This window comes from Erinaceus europaeus, chromosome 9 (genome assembly GCF_950295315.1).
Source record: "Erinaceus europaeus chromosome 9, mEriEur2.1, whole genome shotgun sequence".
Classification (NCBI taxonomy): domain Eukaryota; kingdom Metazoa; phylum Chordata; class Mammalia; order Eulipotyphla; family Erinaceidae; genus Erinaceus; species Erinaceus europaeus.
This window is the reverse complement of record NC_080170.1, coordinates 81,123,856-81,140,671: the sequence shown is the minus strand read 5'-3', so window position 1 is coordinate 81,140,671 and position 16,816 is coordinate 81,123,856. Positions and strand designations below refer to the sequence as shown.

The 16,816-nt window shown below is 35.3% G+C and overlaps 1 protein-coding gene across 2 annotated transcripts in view; it reads left to right on the top strand.

Moving 5' to 3' along the window:
* STXBP5L (syntaxin binding protein 5L) overlaps positions 1-16,816 on the top strand; it is a 151,250-nt gene that overhangs the window by 28,274 nt on the left and 106,160 nt on the right. For both annotated transcript variants that reach the window (XM_060198282.1, XM_060198281.1), the window contains exons 8-9: positions 2,783-2,823; positions 7,874-8,091. In XM_060198282.1, the coding sequence (XP_060054265.1) occupies positions 2,783-2,823; positions 7,874-8,091 (259 nt within the window). The remainder of the gene's footprint in view (positions 1-2,782; positions 2,824-7,873; positions 8,092-16,816) is intronic.

Here is a 16,816-nt window from a genome sequence, read left to right as displayed (position 1 = left end):
GAAACAACAACAAACAAACAAACCACTAGTATAGCCACAGGCCCTTTGGAATATAACTAAAATATGCCTACTAGCTATCTACAAAACAGAGACACCCCTCCCCCAACTCTTCATCTGCACTATTACAGCCTTTAGGTCCATGATTGGTCAACAATCTATTTGGCTTTGTATGTTAACTCTCTTGTCAACCACCAGGTTCCAGATGCTAGCAGGTTACGACCAGACATCCCTGGACAGACAGCCTCACCAATGTATCCTGGAGCTCTGCTTCCCCAGAGCCCTTCCCCAGCAGGGAAAGAGAAAGACAGGCTGGGAGTATGGATTGACTTGTCAACACCCATGTTCAGCAGGGAAGTAGTTACAGAAGCCAGACCTTCAAACTTCTGCATCCCACAAGGACTTTGGGTTCATACTCCCAGAGGGTTAAAGAATAGGAAAGCTATCAGGGGAGAGGATGGGATACAGAGTTCTGGTAGTGGGAATTGTGTGAAGTTGTACCCCTCTTATCCTATGGTTTAGTCAATGTTTCCTTTTTATAAGTAAAAAATTAAAAAAATAAAAATAAATAAGAAAAAAAAACTTGTTTTTTATCTAACTCTATGCCTTTTAAAAATAATTTACAAAACATGAATTCAATAAGTCTCATTATAAATGTGTTAGGAAAAAAAATACTAAGAATAAATACTTAGCCAAAGTAAGATAAAATGAACTTTATGGTCAAAATATTCCTAGAGATAATGCAGATCACTTTGTCATATTAAAAGCTTTAATTTGATAAGGATGATAGCATTCTAAATTTGTAGGTACTCAGTAGTAGAGCGTCATAATTTAGAAAATAAAACTAATAGAAATACAAAGAAAAGTTTAGAAAACAAAAATTATAAAATCTACAAATTGAGAGTATCTCACTTCTTACTTGTCAATCTACATTCCTTTTAATTATGTTTATTCCTTTATTGCAGTAGTTAGTACCTCTAGCAAGTTTTAAAAGCAATGGTGAAAGTGAATATTTTGCTTCACTTTTCTACTACTGAAGCACCAATACTTGACCATATTTTATCTCTCACCTACAATAAGTGTACTACACAATATACTTGTGTTGTTTCTGAATGTCTACATATTTTGTCTAGTCTGTTTATGACTGTGCTGAAGACTTATCAATTATCTAGTTGAAGATGTTTTAATCTTCTTATTACTAAGTGGTTTATGACAAACTTGACAGTTTAACCTCACCAAGTTGAAGAAGTTTCCTTCATTCCTAGTTTATTGAGTTTTTTTTTTCTTCAGATATGGATGGTGAATTTTTGCTACATGCATTTTCTGCATTTGTAAAGATGATCCTATAACTTCTTTGAACATTCAGTACAATAAATTACAATACAGAATTAAAAAAAAATTTTTTAATGTTTAACTCACCTTGTGTTCCTGGAATAAATAACCACTCACTCATGGTGTATTGTACTTCTATACATTGCTTGATTAGATTTACTAGTATTTTGTCAACAGTTTTAATGCCTCTGTTTGAGAAATTTTGGCTTATGCTTTACTTTTATTGTCAAGTTTTTTTTTTCTTAGTTTTGGTGTAATGATAAAGCTGACCCAAAAATATGCAAGAAAGGGTGGGCAAAAATAGCTAATCTGGATAGTACACTGTCTTGCCATGTGCATGACCCAGGTTCATGCTGGGCCTACCATAAGGAAGGAAACTGGTGCTGTGGTATCCTTCTCTCTCTCTTTCTCTCTCTCTCTCTCTATCCCTCTCTCTCTCTCTCTCTCTTTCTAAAAAAAAGTCAACCTGGAGTGGTAAAACCCCAAGATACAAAAAAAAAAAAGCTTGAAAACAATGTATTCTCTTAATTTTTTAGCTGAGTTCTTAAAGAATTGCCATCATATTATAAACAAGTAGCAGTGTAACTCAAGATATATTACATATTCTTTTTTACATTTTTTTAAAACTTCAATTATATTGGAATGTTTATTTCAAAATCATGAATATAATTAAAACTAACTTAGATACCTTTTAACTGAACATAAAGAAATTTGTATAAAATATATTATTTTTCAAAGGCCAGTTTTCGTAGCTTTTTAATGCATATAAAGTATCACAGTAAAAATTTTACAGTAAAAGACAAATAGTTATTCTATTCGTTTTCAATATAAAAATTTAATTTTCAAAAAGAAAAGTAATCTCTGTCAGAGGCTGTGCAGTAATAGCACACCTGGTTGAGCACAGACCTTACAGTGTGCAAGGGCCCCAGTCATCACTTGGAACAGGAAAGCTTCACAAGCAGTGCTGCAGGTCTCTTTGTCACTCTCCCTTTCTATATTCCCCTTACCTCTCAATTTCTCTGTCTCTATCAATAATAACTAAATATAAAACATTAGAAGTAATCTTTCTAATACTTATCTAGATTTTGCTTTAAAATAAACTAAGTTTTTGAATTTAGAAATGGCTTAGCATACATTTTTTTCCCTAACAGTGCAAATGTTTTGTGCATGCACAATACTGCCACTCCAAGGCTAATTTTTTTTTTTCATAAATAGAAAGGACAGACACCACAGCACTGCTCAACCCTCTGTGGAGCTTCCCCCAATGCTATGGTATTTCCATGTGGTGTTGAGGCTCAAGTTCAGAGGGGGAGCTATCTCCCAGTCCTGTGTTAGTTTTCATTGTAATGTTATTTAATTATATTTCAGCATATATGCATTTTAAAACATTTAAAATTATTATAATTTTTAAATTTACTATATTTTAATTAATGCTAATTTATTTCTCATTTAGTCATGCAGATGGATCAATAAAATTTTGGGATGCTTCTGCAAGTAAGTTTTAAATTTCTCTTCTCTAACAGAAAGCACTTGGTTAGTGTTCATTTGTAACCATTCACTTGATAATTATTTCAGGTACATTTTAGCACCCATATATGGCTGTTACAAGGATCTATTGCTTATAATACTTGGTTAGTTGGAAGTATTATCTCTGTTAGAATTTTCTAATATAAATAGAAGTGAAGCACCTTTTAAAAACAGCACTGTATTATGTGTGCATAAGGTATATTTAACTTAAATTGACTTAAGGAATTCCTTCACCTAGTAACTGTGGCTTTAAAAAGAGTGCTTTGTCCACTTGTATTCACTTTAATTGTCTACCAAATCTGTTAGAAGAAAAATAATTTTTTTTCATAAATGTGTATTTTCTTTTAAAAAATCTTAAGAATTATGTACTTTAAGAAAAAGTAAGAAAATTCTTCTCAGTGTTGAAGAAATGCAAAAATATTTAAGGATGACCATACACACCCTTCAGAAAAACAAAGTCTTAGTAGAAAAGATAAAGGAGTGTATGTATGTAGCCATAGGACAAACAATATGGTGGAAGGTCACTAGGTGAAAGAACTCAGAATCTATTTGCCATCAGAAATGGAAAATTTATAGGAATCAAGTAGATCCAGGGAAAGTATTTTAATGAAGTAGCATTTATATGAATCTTGAAAGAAAAGTAAGAGTTTAACATTAAGAAGTTGGAGGACAAGAACAAAGTTCTGAGGATAACTAACAAGAGATAAGTAATTCTTTTGGAAATTATAGAATACAAGAAAAAGTTCAGCAGGTTTGGATTTTGTAGCAGTACCAGGAAATCTAACTATCCAGCAGGTAGAGAGAACAGTCAAAAAGTATAATAAAGATTGTATGTAACGCTATAGAAGTGATTAATTTCAAGGGGCTGAACATTGGTGCATCTGGTTGAGTTCATACATTACCATACACAAGGACTAGGGTTCAAGACTCCAAGTTCAAAACCCCAGTCCCTACCTGTATCAGGGAAGCTTCACTAGTAGTGAAACACTGGTTTAGGTGTCTTTCTTCCTTTTCCCTCTTGATTCCTCTCTGTCTCTATCCAATAAATAAACAAATACATATTTTTAAAGAAGCTGTTCATTTCTAAAGAATGGATAATCAGAAAAGCAGATGTAACATTGAATATTGATTTTTTTTTTTTTTGGCCATCAAGACTATGACTTGTCATGACTACCATTTTCAGCTGCCACCCCCCATCCTTTTCTGATACAGAATGAGAGGGTTGGGGGAGGGGAAAGAAAGAGAACTATAGCACTACTCCATTTCTTATGAAACTTACTGCTCAGTTGGGAGAGGGGCTTGAATGAAGGTCCTCATACATAATAATGTGCTCTCAACCAAATAGTGATGGCTCTTGTTTCATGAGCTGGGATTCTTCAATAAGGGAGCACATGGTCAGAATGAGAAAATGGTTAAAAGATTTAAAACAATGAATTGTGAGGCCCTTTTCTGAAGTCACAGTTTAAAATGAATTAACTGTTCAGGGGAAATTCTGAAGTACAACAAATTTTATGATGAACCTTTTCTTGTAAATCTGAGTTTATTCCAGGAACACAATTATTTGCATAAGATTTTCTTTCTCTCAGAGTCATTCTTTTGCTTCTAAAATATGATGGGACATCTTTATACTTCCAGAGGGATAAAGAATAGGAAAGCTATCAAGGGAAGGGATTGGATAAGGAGTTCTGGGGGTGGGAATTATATGGAATTGTACCCCTCTCATCCTATGGTCTTGTCAATACTTCCATTTTATAAATAAATAAATAAATAATAAAATTGTTTTTAAAAATATATTTTATAATAAAGACAGGCAGAGGAAGGAGTAAAGAGATACCAGAGCACTGAAACTTCCTTTAAGGTGGTAGACACTGGGTTTGAACCTGGGTCAAAGCAGCACACTATTCAAGTGAGCTATTTCTCCAGCTCTTGGGACACATTTAAAAATATATTTTACTTTCAATTTATTGTGGATAGGGACAGAGAAATTGAGAGGTAAGGAGGTAGAGAAGGAAAAAGAGACAGCTGCAGTACTACTATGCCACCTGTGAAGTTTCCCCGCAGCATGTAGGGACTGGGGTCTTACACATGAGTACTCTACCACATGAGCCACCACCTAGATGCCAGACTTCAGTGGGGATTGGATTCAAATCCACTTGTGCAGAGCCCGGTGTATTAGCAGTCTGTCACCTTAACTGCTAAGCCACCTCACTATTGGGACATTTATTTTTTGTATTAAAAAACTATGGTTTACAATATATATATTTTACAAAGATTTATGCATCCTTACTATTTTATTTACTATAATCAGTTTTCAGGATTTTATTTTTTTACTTTAATTATTAGTTTGCCACTCAAAAATGTTTTTGGGTCTCAGTATCTGCATAATGAATCCACCACTCCTAGTGTCCTCCACCCCCTCCCCTTCTTTTTTGATAAAAGATAGCAAAGAAAAAGGGAGAGACGCCTTCCACACTGCTTGACCACTTGTGAAGCTTCCTCCCTTGTAATGGGTCAGGGATTCAGGCATGGGACATGTGTACTCTACTAGGTGCACCACTGTCCATCTCCTTCAGGGTTTTGTTATTAAAAAAGTATTATCTTTAGTTGGCTGATTTGGGAGAATACTGTCCAGTACAGGATGTGGGATTATACTGAATTTGAATGTTGGGCATTGGTTTTTAATTACTAAATAAAAATCACCACAATTCAGCTATTTAAACTAAAATCCACCTCATGGCTTTTGTGTGTCAGGAATCTGGGTAAAGTTTAGTTGTGATTTGTTCACAATTTCCCAAGACTAAAATTAAGACTAGGAGTGGGGAGTTGGGCAGTAGCGCAGCAGCTTAAGCACTTAAGACCAGGGGTGAAGCTTTATATGAGGTTCAGGGTTCTCCAAGCCCTTGTGATTATTGGCAGAATTTATTTCCTTCCTTCCTTCATTTATTTATTTGCCACCAGTGTTATTGCTGGGGCTCAATGCCAGCACGATGAATCTGCCAATCCCAGTAGCCATTTTTTTCTTTTTCTTTTGTTTTTAATTTTTTTTTTATTAGAGAGGACGGAGAAATAGAGAAAGATTGACACCTGCGTTCCAGCTTCACCACTTGTGAAGCTCCAACCCCACCCCTTGAAGATAGGGAGTGAGAGCTAGAACCCAGGTCCTTGTGCATGATAATATGTTTGCTTAACTGGGTGTGCCACTGCCTGGCCCCAGAATTCATTTTCTTATAGTCTTGGAGCTCCTAGTAAATTATTTCTTTAAAGCTACCAGAAATTGTCTACTTGACTTCAAGAAGGGACCCAGTGTTCTCTATCAAAAAGCTCATCGAATTGCTTCAAGCTTGTTAGGGATAATTCCTTTTGATTAACTCAGAGTCAGTATATTCAAACCATTAATTATGGCTATAATAATTCATTTACTGTTGCCATATAATATATAATAATGGACCTCAGAAGCAGGACTGTAGCATTTAATATAATCTCTTGCCCATTGAAAGCATTTTAAGTTTGACATAATTATAGGCATACAGAAAAACTACAACAAGTATTTATGAACTCTACATAATATTATATAGACTTCAGCAAGAACTCCTAAATGTCAATCTATACTACACATGTTCTCTCTCTACTCCTCCCCACTCCCCGTCCTGTTCTCACCCTGTGACCTTTTTCTTTCTCTTTCCCATCCATGTATATATACGTATAAATGTGTTCATATATAGTTTTTCTAAATCTATCAGCATGATGTTCTTTTTTATGCCCCTAAATAGTATGTATTTTCTACAAAAGCATTACTTATTTAAATTATATCAAAAGCAAGAGGTTAACAAAGTTACAGTACTATTATTATCTAACCTTAGATTTTATGCAGTTCTATCAATAATAAAGTATCTAGAATCTTTTAAAATATTATATCTTTTTAGTTTCCTTTTACCTAGAATGGTAAAAGTCTGAGTCCCTATCTCATGATATTGACTATTTGGGGCTGGTGTTAGTTATTTAAGATTCTCCTACACCTTGTATTTGACTGATAGTTTTCATGGCTAGCTTCAGACTTCTGACAGAAACTCACAGAATTTTAGAATTTTTTTTTCAAATATCTTCTCTGATTCCTTTGTATAATCAAATTTTTCCTATGGGGGAACATTTATCAAGGTCTCAAATGAAAGAAATCATTTCCCCAAATAAATATTTCTGAAAAAAATCAGAAATCCCCAATTAATTTTTTTTCTGACACAGAAACATTCAGAAAATTATGAGATACAGAAAATTATTACAAAATAATTACAAGATTCTTTATCTCAATATTGTTTTCTGGAAAATTATAAATAATTCTCATTTGAAGGAATATCTCAAATATCAACCTTCAGTCTAGCAAACAAAGGGGGAAATTATGGAAAAAGCCTGAGAAGTTTGTCTTAGGAGAGAATTAAGTTTAGAATATCCATTATAAACTTCCTGAGCCCTAATGTTTCATCAGTAGGAGAGAAAAATAAAAACTTCATCCCAGAAGGTTGTATAACATGTAGAACACATGGTTTACCAAGTATTGGGCCCTGGTTTCATCTCTTGTACCACATGAGACTTCTTGGATGATGAAGTGATGCTTTGGTACTTTTCCTCTCTGCCCTCTACCACACCTCCCCATCCCCACCTTCTCTCACTTCCCTCCTAAAAGTAAATTATAAAAGTTATGCTGAGGAGGTATCTCAACATTGTCACTCATGTGTGATGTCTTAAATTCATTCCTAGGCACTGTGAATAAAAACAAGAAAACTCACATGAAGCAATGCATATTTATTGGCGTAGAGTATACGTCCAAGAAATACTCTTTTTTTTTTTTCACTTCAACCTCCTTCCACTTGAATTAAACTAACATGAAAACATGACAATGATATAATTTACTTGTCTGCTTGGGATTTATATGTCTAGCTGAACAAATGTATTTAGAAAGCTTTAAGAAAACATCTAAGAATTAAAATCAAATTAGAAAATAATGATGTTTTGTATCTTGCAGTAACTCTGCAGATGCTGTACAAGCTAAAAACTTCAAAAGTGTTTGAAAAACAGAAGGTAGGAGAAGGAAAACAGACACTTGAAATTGTAGAAGAAGATCCATATGCCATTCAGATGATCTACTGGTGTCCAGAGAGCAGAATATTCTGTGTATCAGGAGTATCCGCATATGTCATAATTTACAAATTCAGCAGACATGAAATTACAACAGAAATAGTGGTAAGTCATTTAAATTTAACTTTTATACTTAGCTATTAAAAGAAAGCAGTTACAACAAATTTTGGCTCCTATTGGGTATGATCTAAAGCCAGCAAGCTACAGTATGTAGCCAGCAATTCAAATGTATAGGCTAGTAAATTGTTCTTTTTATTTAGTAAAACATATTAAAAACTGTCTGACTTAAAATGGTAAAGACAATTCTCTTTCAAAACAAAATAATTCAGCTGAATGAATTATGACTACTATAGGTTTTATACAAATAACTAGATTTATATATAAATATCACATATGTTTTGTTCTATCTTTATTAATTTTTTCTTAAATTAGCCTTCTCAACTGCTTTCCATAAATAATTGTTTCTAAACTATAATAAAATTATTTTGAATGATTTGTCATATAGTAATATTTTTTAGCAGTGGGGAATGTCCAGGCCATGGGCTATGAAATTATTTGATCGCACCTTGCCAAGGCAATGAGAGCTTTTTCACAGAAACATTAACTACTAATTTTTAAGTTTATAATTTTATCTGGCCCAAAAATGATGTTATAAAAATCCAAATGGTTCTTGGCAGGAAATAAAAAATAGTTCCCAGTCTTATGATGGAAATAATTATGGGATTGTCTTAACTAATGTTTTAAACTAATAAACAGATTTAATTATTCTAAATAATAATGCTTTCACTGGATAAATTAAATCTAAATAAAGGCATGAGGCCTCTCAAGTCTATTTTATCAGAAAATAAAGTGCATATACATATATATGTCTATAGTTAACTATTTTATCTCAACAGCTAAAATATAACTCTTTAAGTATAATTCTTAAAATATAGTGAGCAAAATCTCAGGTTTAGAATAGCAGTTCAAGTTGGTGGCATAGGAAGTTGTTGGGTTTATCTCTTCCTGTGGACACGCCATATAAAGAAGCAGATGCAAATATCCTCCTGAAAAAGATTTGAGAACAAGGGTGAGTAGCTCCTCCACAGCAAGGAGGAAAAGGACCATACTAGAATGGGTAGGTGAGGCAGCGATGCTGTCTCATCTAGAAACCCCGTCTCCTGTGTAACAACTCCAAATTGGGTGTGAGCTCACAAGTATTTCTCTCTGAGAAGAAATCTTGTTCTCTCTGTCTCTCTGTCTCTCTCTCTCTGTCTCTCTCCCTCTCCCTCTCCTCCCTCTCTCATCTCTCTCTCCCTTCCCCTCTCCCCCTCTCTCCCTCTTTCCCCCTCTCCCAATCAGTTCTTCTCCCCAGGGATTTATGAAACTCCTCAACTCTTGGGATCTGTATTGGAGAGACTGTTTCCAAATACATCTTGCTTTGAAAATCAAGAGTACTTAGAACTTAGAAACCCAAGAGGTCATAAAGAGTATAGAACCACCTCTTGAATGGCAAAATGTGCAGACTCACCCAAGGACCCAGCCTCCAAATAGCAATTTTAAGAGCAACTGTGTTATATATGGAGACTCATGAGCTAATCTGACACCATCTGCCAATGGGAAAGGGTCTGTTGGTGCTCTCTAGGGATGAATGTATATTAGGTGCCACTTTTTATTATCTACTGGTGACTTAATATTGATTTACAAAATTATGAAACAACAAGGGTATAATTCCACACCTTTTATACCACCAGATTTCTGAGTCCCCATTTTCTCCACTGGAAACTGCAATAGCCCCCAAGGTCATAAATGTGGGTAGACTATTATCTCTTTAACTATCTGTCTGTATATTTGCCCATTTTTTTCCCATGGTCCTGCCCTCTCCTCCCCTCCAAGTCAAGCCTATACCCACTACCAGTTCCAAATGTCCATTTTTTCCCCCTCTCTCTGGATCCTGATGGAACCCTCTGACCATCTTCCCTTCACATTTCTCCCCTTCTTGGAGTATGGACCAAAATTCCTTCTGGGGTACAGCAGGTGGGAGTCCTGGCCTCTGTATTTGCTTCTCTGCTGGACATTCATACTGGCAGGTCAATTCATACCCTCAGCCTGTCTGTCTTTCCCTAGTGGGGCAGGGCTCTGGAAAAGTGAGGTTCTGGGATACATTGGTGAGTTAATCTGTCCAGGGAAGTCAGAATGGAATCATAGTAGCATCTGCAACTTAGTGGCTGAAATGCAGTAAGATATAAAGCAAGACAAAGTGTTTAATAAACAGGAAACAGGAAGTATAAATAGAACAGATGAGACTAGGAATCTTGGGGTGGAAAGAAGGTAGAAAGTCTATTTTAGATATATTCAGGCCCATGATTTTTTTTTCCCCTAAGCTTGATAGCTAATATGCAGGTGGACTAAACATATTGTCTGGGAAGATGTTGTCAGAGTTGAGAATAAAACTAGAAAGCTTGGTAAGGCTAGAGAGTAGCTCTGAAACTTGAAGAAAGTATGTAAGCTGTTTGCCCCATCAATCTGACACAGGGCTCATATTTATTCACATTTAGCATAAGAGCTGGTGTAACCTTTGAGTCCCTGTCAGTTTGAGCTTTAAATACATGGTCACAGCTAGGAGCATTCTAAGCTGCACTCATTTCACACTCAGTCTTCCTCGAGTGGTAGTGTGAGAATAAGGTACTTGAGAGGCCCACAAGAGGTTTTATAATAATGTTCCTAATTGAGGTAACCAGTGATGGTGGAAAAAGGGGATCTAGTAGAGGTCTTGGCCCATATCATCTATAAGGGAATTCAAGGATTCCCTGACTAGGACCCCAGATGATGGGGTGGCCTGGTATTGACCAAAAAGGCCATCATTAAGTGAGTCAGTCTCTTGCCCTTCTCCAGTTTTTTGTAGTCCCTTCTTTATCTAACAAGCTTAGACTTTCTCCCAGTTGTTAAAGCAACGAGTGTCATTTGTTGTATCCAGTCTGGTATTAGGATTATGGGGTCTGGCCTCAAGTTAGGGAGAAAATAGACTTAGGATTTTAGCAGGGTCTAAATTAATCTTAAGTTTTACTGCATTTACTTGTTTGATGATTCTAATAATTATAATAGGGATAATAATTATCCTTTGGCTGAAAAAAATATGTATTTCCCAGTATATCTCTTGGCCAATTGTATACAATGTTCCTTCTAAAGATTATCAAGAGGTGACAATAATTTTAGTGCTTTCAGTTAATATATATCTTACTTTCTTTTTTGTGGCTAGTTGAATAGATAAGAGTGTTTGAGGGAAGTGAAATAAGGGGTATGAGAGAAGTGTGTTTAGGCCTAAGCAGTAAATATTTGATTAGATAATTTATGGTGCCTTTTATAAGCCTTTCTACTTACTTACTGAGCTTATTAGATCTAAGTCTAATCACAGAGAACTATTATACATGTTTACTTTAAGGTATATAGTTGTCCCTAATTTATGAATCTAGTCCCCTAAGCCCTAGCCTATATCTAATGTCTATAACTTTGTTAGAGAGTGCACCATTTGAAATGGGAACTAGGTAGTCCCCTGTAGTAGGAAAAGTGTCACCAGATTATTGGAGTTGGAAGTTTGACATCTCAGGCATGATATCTCTAGATATAATCCAAAGTGAAAAGGCAATGGCAGCATAACATGGCATGTTATACACTAGATTGTGTTGACTTAGTTGAGGTCATCAGAGGCAGTATAACAGGGTAGGGGTCCAGAAAGGAGGCATCAAGAAATTCAACAAAGTCACAGGACTAGGAAAAATACAGATGTTGTACTTATACTTTCCTAGAGTCTAAGGTGGAGGGTAGCATGTTAGCCCTTTCTCTAACATGCTAGTCTCACACCCCACCACTATACCAGGCTGTCATGGTCCCAGCATAACTGAATATGACTAACTCTCTGGAAACCAAGGCCTCACTACAACTCACTCATCCTTCCCGAGCAAAGATTATACACTTATCTGTAGTCTTGAATATTACAGCTATCCCCAAGGGACCAGCACCATAGGTTCATAGATAACTGGCATATTTTAAAAGCAAACACTTGACATCCTAGCCTCCAATCAATGTAAAATTCATTGCTAAATTTGATGCTATTTACTTCTGATAGCAGTAGACAATATAGGGGAAATGGAAAAATTTAATCTATATAAAAAGGAAAGAAAATATAATGGGGAAAAGACAGTCTTTTAAATAAATGTCTGAAAGACATTAACTTGAAAAGGTGTATGCACTCCTATGTTTATTGCACCATTATTTACAATAACCAAGATATGGGAACAACTAGTGTTCTGTCACATAAAATAGACTTTTAGACAAAGAAGGTGGTAAGAGACAAAGATGAACACTACATATTGGTCAATGGATCAGTTTAACAAGAAGATGTAACCATCATCAATATAAAACAAGTACTAATTGACCTCAAGGGAGACATCAATAACACAATGATATTAGGAGACCTTAACATACCACTTACAGCAAGAGATAGATTATCAGGACAAAAAAAAAAAAAATCAATAAGGAAACAGAGGCCCTAAGTGAAGTCATAGATGAGATGAACTTAACAGATATAATGAGAGCCTTTTATCTCAATAGAAAAGAATATATATTCTTTCCAAGTGCACATGAAACATTCTCAAAGATTGACCATGTGTTGGAACACAAAGATAGCCTTGTAAATATTGAATGTGAATATGTGAATATTGAGATCATAAGAAGTATTTTTTTGACAGTGAAGCTATGAGTTTAGAAATCAACCACAAAAGAAAAAAAAAAAGAAATATGAAGACTAAACAATATGCTTCTGAATAACACCTGGGTCACCAAAGAAACCAAAAGAAAACTTAAGAGCTACTTGTAGAACAAAGAAAATTAAGACAGCAGTTATCAGACCTTGTGAGATACAGCAAAAGCAGTCCTAAGAGAAAAGTTTATAGCAATACAGGCCCACATTAACAAAAAGCAAGGATCTCAAGTTAATTATCTGACATCAAACTGAACCAGCTAGAAAAGGAGAAGCAAAGAGACCCAAAAACCAACATGAGGAGAGAAATATAATCATAGCAGAAGTTAATTGTCCAATTGTCCTCAGAATGTTCCAGAAATCTGCATAGGGGATCCACTCCCAAACACATTCTATTAGACTAACATCACACTAATTCCTAAAACAGGAAAGAATTTAATCAAAGAAGAAAACTATATCCTTGATGAACATTGATGCAAAGATTCTCAACAAAATCTTGGGAAATTGAATTCAACAACATATTGAGAATAATTCACCAAGACCCAGTGAGATTTATTCCTGGAAAGCAGGGATGGTTCAGCATGCTCAAGTCAATCAATGTAATCCATCATATCAACAACAACAAAAAATCACATACTCATACCAGTTCATGCAGATCCAATATTTTCTGATAAAGACACTTCAGAAATTTGGAATAGGACAATTTCTTTGCATAATAAAGTCCATATATAATAAACCCACAGCTAACATCATCCTCAATGGAGGAAAAACTGAAAGCTTTCCCCTAAACTCTGCAACTATGCAAATATGTCCATTCTCACTATTATTGGTTCAACATAGTCTTGGAGGCCTTCACCATTACAATCAGGCAAGAAGAAGAGAAAAATATATCAAAGAAATACATTTTGGAAAGGAAGAAATCAAGCTATCACTATTCACTGATGTCATGATACTATAACTAGAAAATCCCAAGGATTCCAGTAAAAATTACTGGAAATAGTTAATCAACTCAGTAAAATGGTAATATACAAAATTAACACTCAGAAAACCCATGTTTCTATATAAAAATGATGAGTCAAAGGAAAGGGAATTGAAGAACTTAATCTTGTTTACAACTTAACTCTCCCACCCCCTACAAAAAAAAAGAAAAGAGGAAAAACAAAAAGCCACCTGGGAGTAATTCTCAAAGGAAGTGAAAGATCTTTACAGTGAAAACTACAGGGTACTGTAGTACTGTTAAGAGAAATAGGAAATCACACACATAAATAGAAGAACATCCCTTGCTCTTGAATTAGAAGGATAAATATTATTTAAATGACCATCCTAACCAAAACAGTCTACACGTTTCTTTTTTTTTAATAACTTTTATTTATAAAATGTAAACACTGACAAGACCATAGGATAAGAAGGGTACAATTCCACATAATTCCCACCACCAAAACTCCATATACATTTTTTCTTAATTTTATTTGGACATCAATGGTTTATAGGCAATCCACAGTTTTAATACAATAGCTGTCAAGATCCCAATGACATTCTTCAATGAAATCAAACAACTAGTCCAAAAAATTATGTGGAAGCACACACATACAACTGAATAATAACCAATAATAGCCACTACTGAGAAAAAAAGGCAGGGGGGGAAATAGAGGTATAACACCCCAGCTTCAAGTCTACATTACAAAGCAGTAGTAAAATAGCATGGTACAGGATCAGTTGAACAGAATTGAAAGTCCAGAAGTAAGTCCACACATATATAGTCCTCTAATACATGACAAATGGGCCAAAACCGTTCAATGGGAAAAGGAAGGTTTCTTCTTGGGATATAGAACTCTGGTGGTAAGAGCTATATGGAATTGTACCCCTCTTATCCCACAATCTTGTTGATTATTGTTAAATCACTAATTAAAAAAAAAAGTAAAAAAAAAAAAAAGGTCTTGGTGCCAGGTACACCTGGTTGAGCACACATGTCACGCAGTGCGCAAGGACCCAGGTTCAAGCCCCCAGGTCCCACCTGCAGGGGGAGACTCTCGAGTGGTGAAGCAGTGTTGCAGGTGTCTTTCTGTTTTCCCCCATCTCTATCACCCCTTTCTCTCTCAATTCTGGCTGTCTCTATCCAGTAAATAAATAAAGATAAGTAAAAAAATATCTTTTTGAACAGACGGTACTAAAACAACTAACTGCACAGTCACATGTAAAAAAATAAAGCTAGATCATCATTTAACACCATGCACAATAACCAGATGAAAATGGATCAAAGACCTGAATATTAGACCAGAAACTCTAAAATATATAGACAAATATATCTACAAAACATTGTAGGATTTTAACATCAAAGATGTATTTAGAGACTCAAGCCCATAGGCATGTGAAATGAAGACAAGAATAAATAAATAGGACTATGTCAAAGTAAAAAAACTTCTGTACATCACAAGCAAACTACACAAGGATAACCAGATAACTCAGTAATTAGGAGAAAATATTTATACATTAGACAAGTAATTGATATCAAAGAACTGGTACAGCTCAACAAAAAGAAAATAATAACCCAATAAAAAGTGGGCCAGAGAACTGAATAGGCAGTCCTCTATAGAGATACACATGGCTCACAGACAAATAAAGCAATACTTGACCTCAGTTATGATCAGAGAAATGCAAATCAAAACAACACTAAGATTCCACCTTACACCCATGATGATGTTCTACATCAATAAAACAGGACATGATAGGTATTGGCAAGGCTATAGAGAAAGTGGGACTGCTGGTGAGAATGCAAACTCCTTGAAGCCCCTCTGGAAGACTGTATAGAGGGTCCTTAAATTAAAAAAAGAAACTACTTTATGACCTGGCCATACTACTTTTAGGCATTTACCCAAAGGACACACACTTAACCAAAGGGACATACATATGTAGCCCTATATCCATAGCTGCTTTATTCAGTGGTTAAAGACTGGAAGCAGTCTAAATGCCCATTAATAGATGATTGGTTAAAGAAGTTATGGAATATATACTCCATGGAATACTACTCTGTTTAAAAATGTGACATTGTGTCCTTTAGGACAAAGTGGACAAAACTGGAGGTGATTATATTTAGTAAAATAAGAAGTGAAAGACAACTACTGGTTGTTTAACTCATATGGATTCTAGAGACCTGGAATACATGAACATGAAAAAAAAAAAAAACAGAAACAAACTGTGTCTAGGAATTTGGTTACCATTGGAGGAGGAGGGCACAGAATTTTAGTGGTGGGTATAGTGGAACTATATATACCTACCCTCTAGGCCTATAAACTTGTAACTTACTGTTAATCACACACAAAATCAGTAAAAATATGGAAGCAATGTAAGTATTCATCAGTGAGTAAGTGGGTAAGGAAAACCATACAGAAACACACACACACACACAAACTGTCATGAAGAAATGAAGCCTTGCCATACGATAAATGTATGAATCTTGCAGGCAGTATGCTAAGTGAAATAATTCAGAAAGATGCATACTGTATGATTTCACTTATACGTGAAATGTAAAGACTAAGAAATCAATCTAAACTAAAATTAGAGAGGCAGAAAATGAGCTGATGGTTACTACAAGGGTAGAAGGTGGATCAGGGCTGGGGCTGGTTGTGGTGGGAATCAAGAAGTAGAAACTTCTAGTTATGAATAAGTCAAGGAAATTCAACAAAAACAGCTAGAGAACCTTAATATATTATATGGTATCACAAATTTAAAAATTGATCGCAGCTAGACTTGTTTCTTTTTTAAAAACCTCTTTTTTATATTTATTTATTTACTGGATAGACACAGCCAGAAATTGAGAAGGGGCTTACTGAGAGGGAAAGAGACAGAGAGACACCCGCAGCCCTGCTTTACCATTCGTGAAGCTTTCCCCCTGCAGGTAGGGACCGGGGACTCAAACATGGGTCCTTGCACACTGTAACATGTGCACTCAACCACGTATGCCAGCACCTGGCCCCAGTAGACTTATTTTCATGCTTATTTTGTGATGTGTTGACATCATTATGTTGTGGACTTAATGCCAAACAAGTATGTCAGTTATATACTCCAATAAAAAGAGCCCCAGGCTTTGTGGTT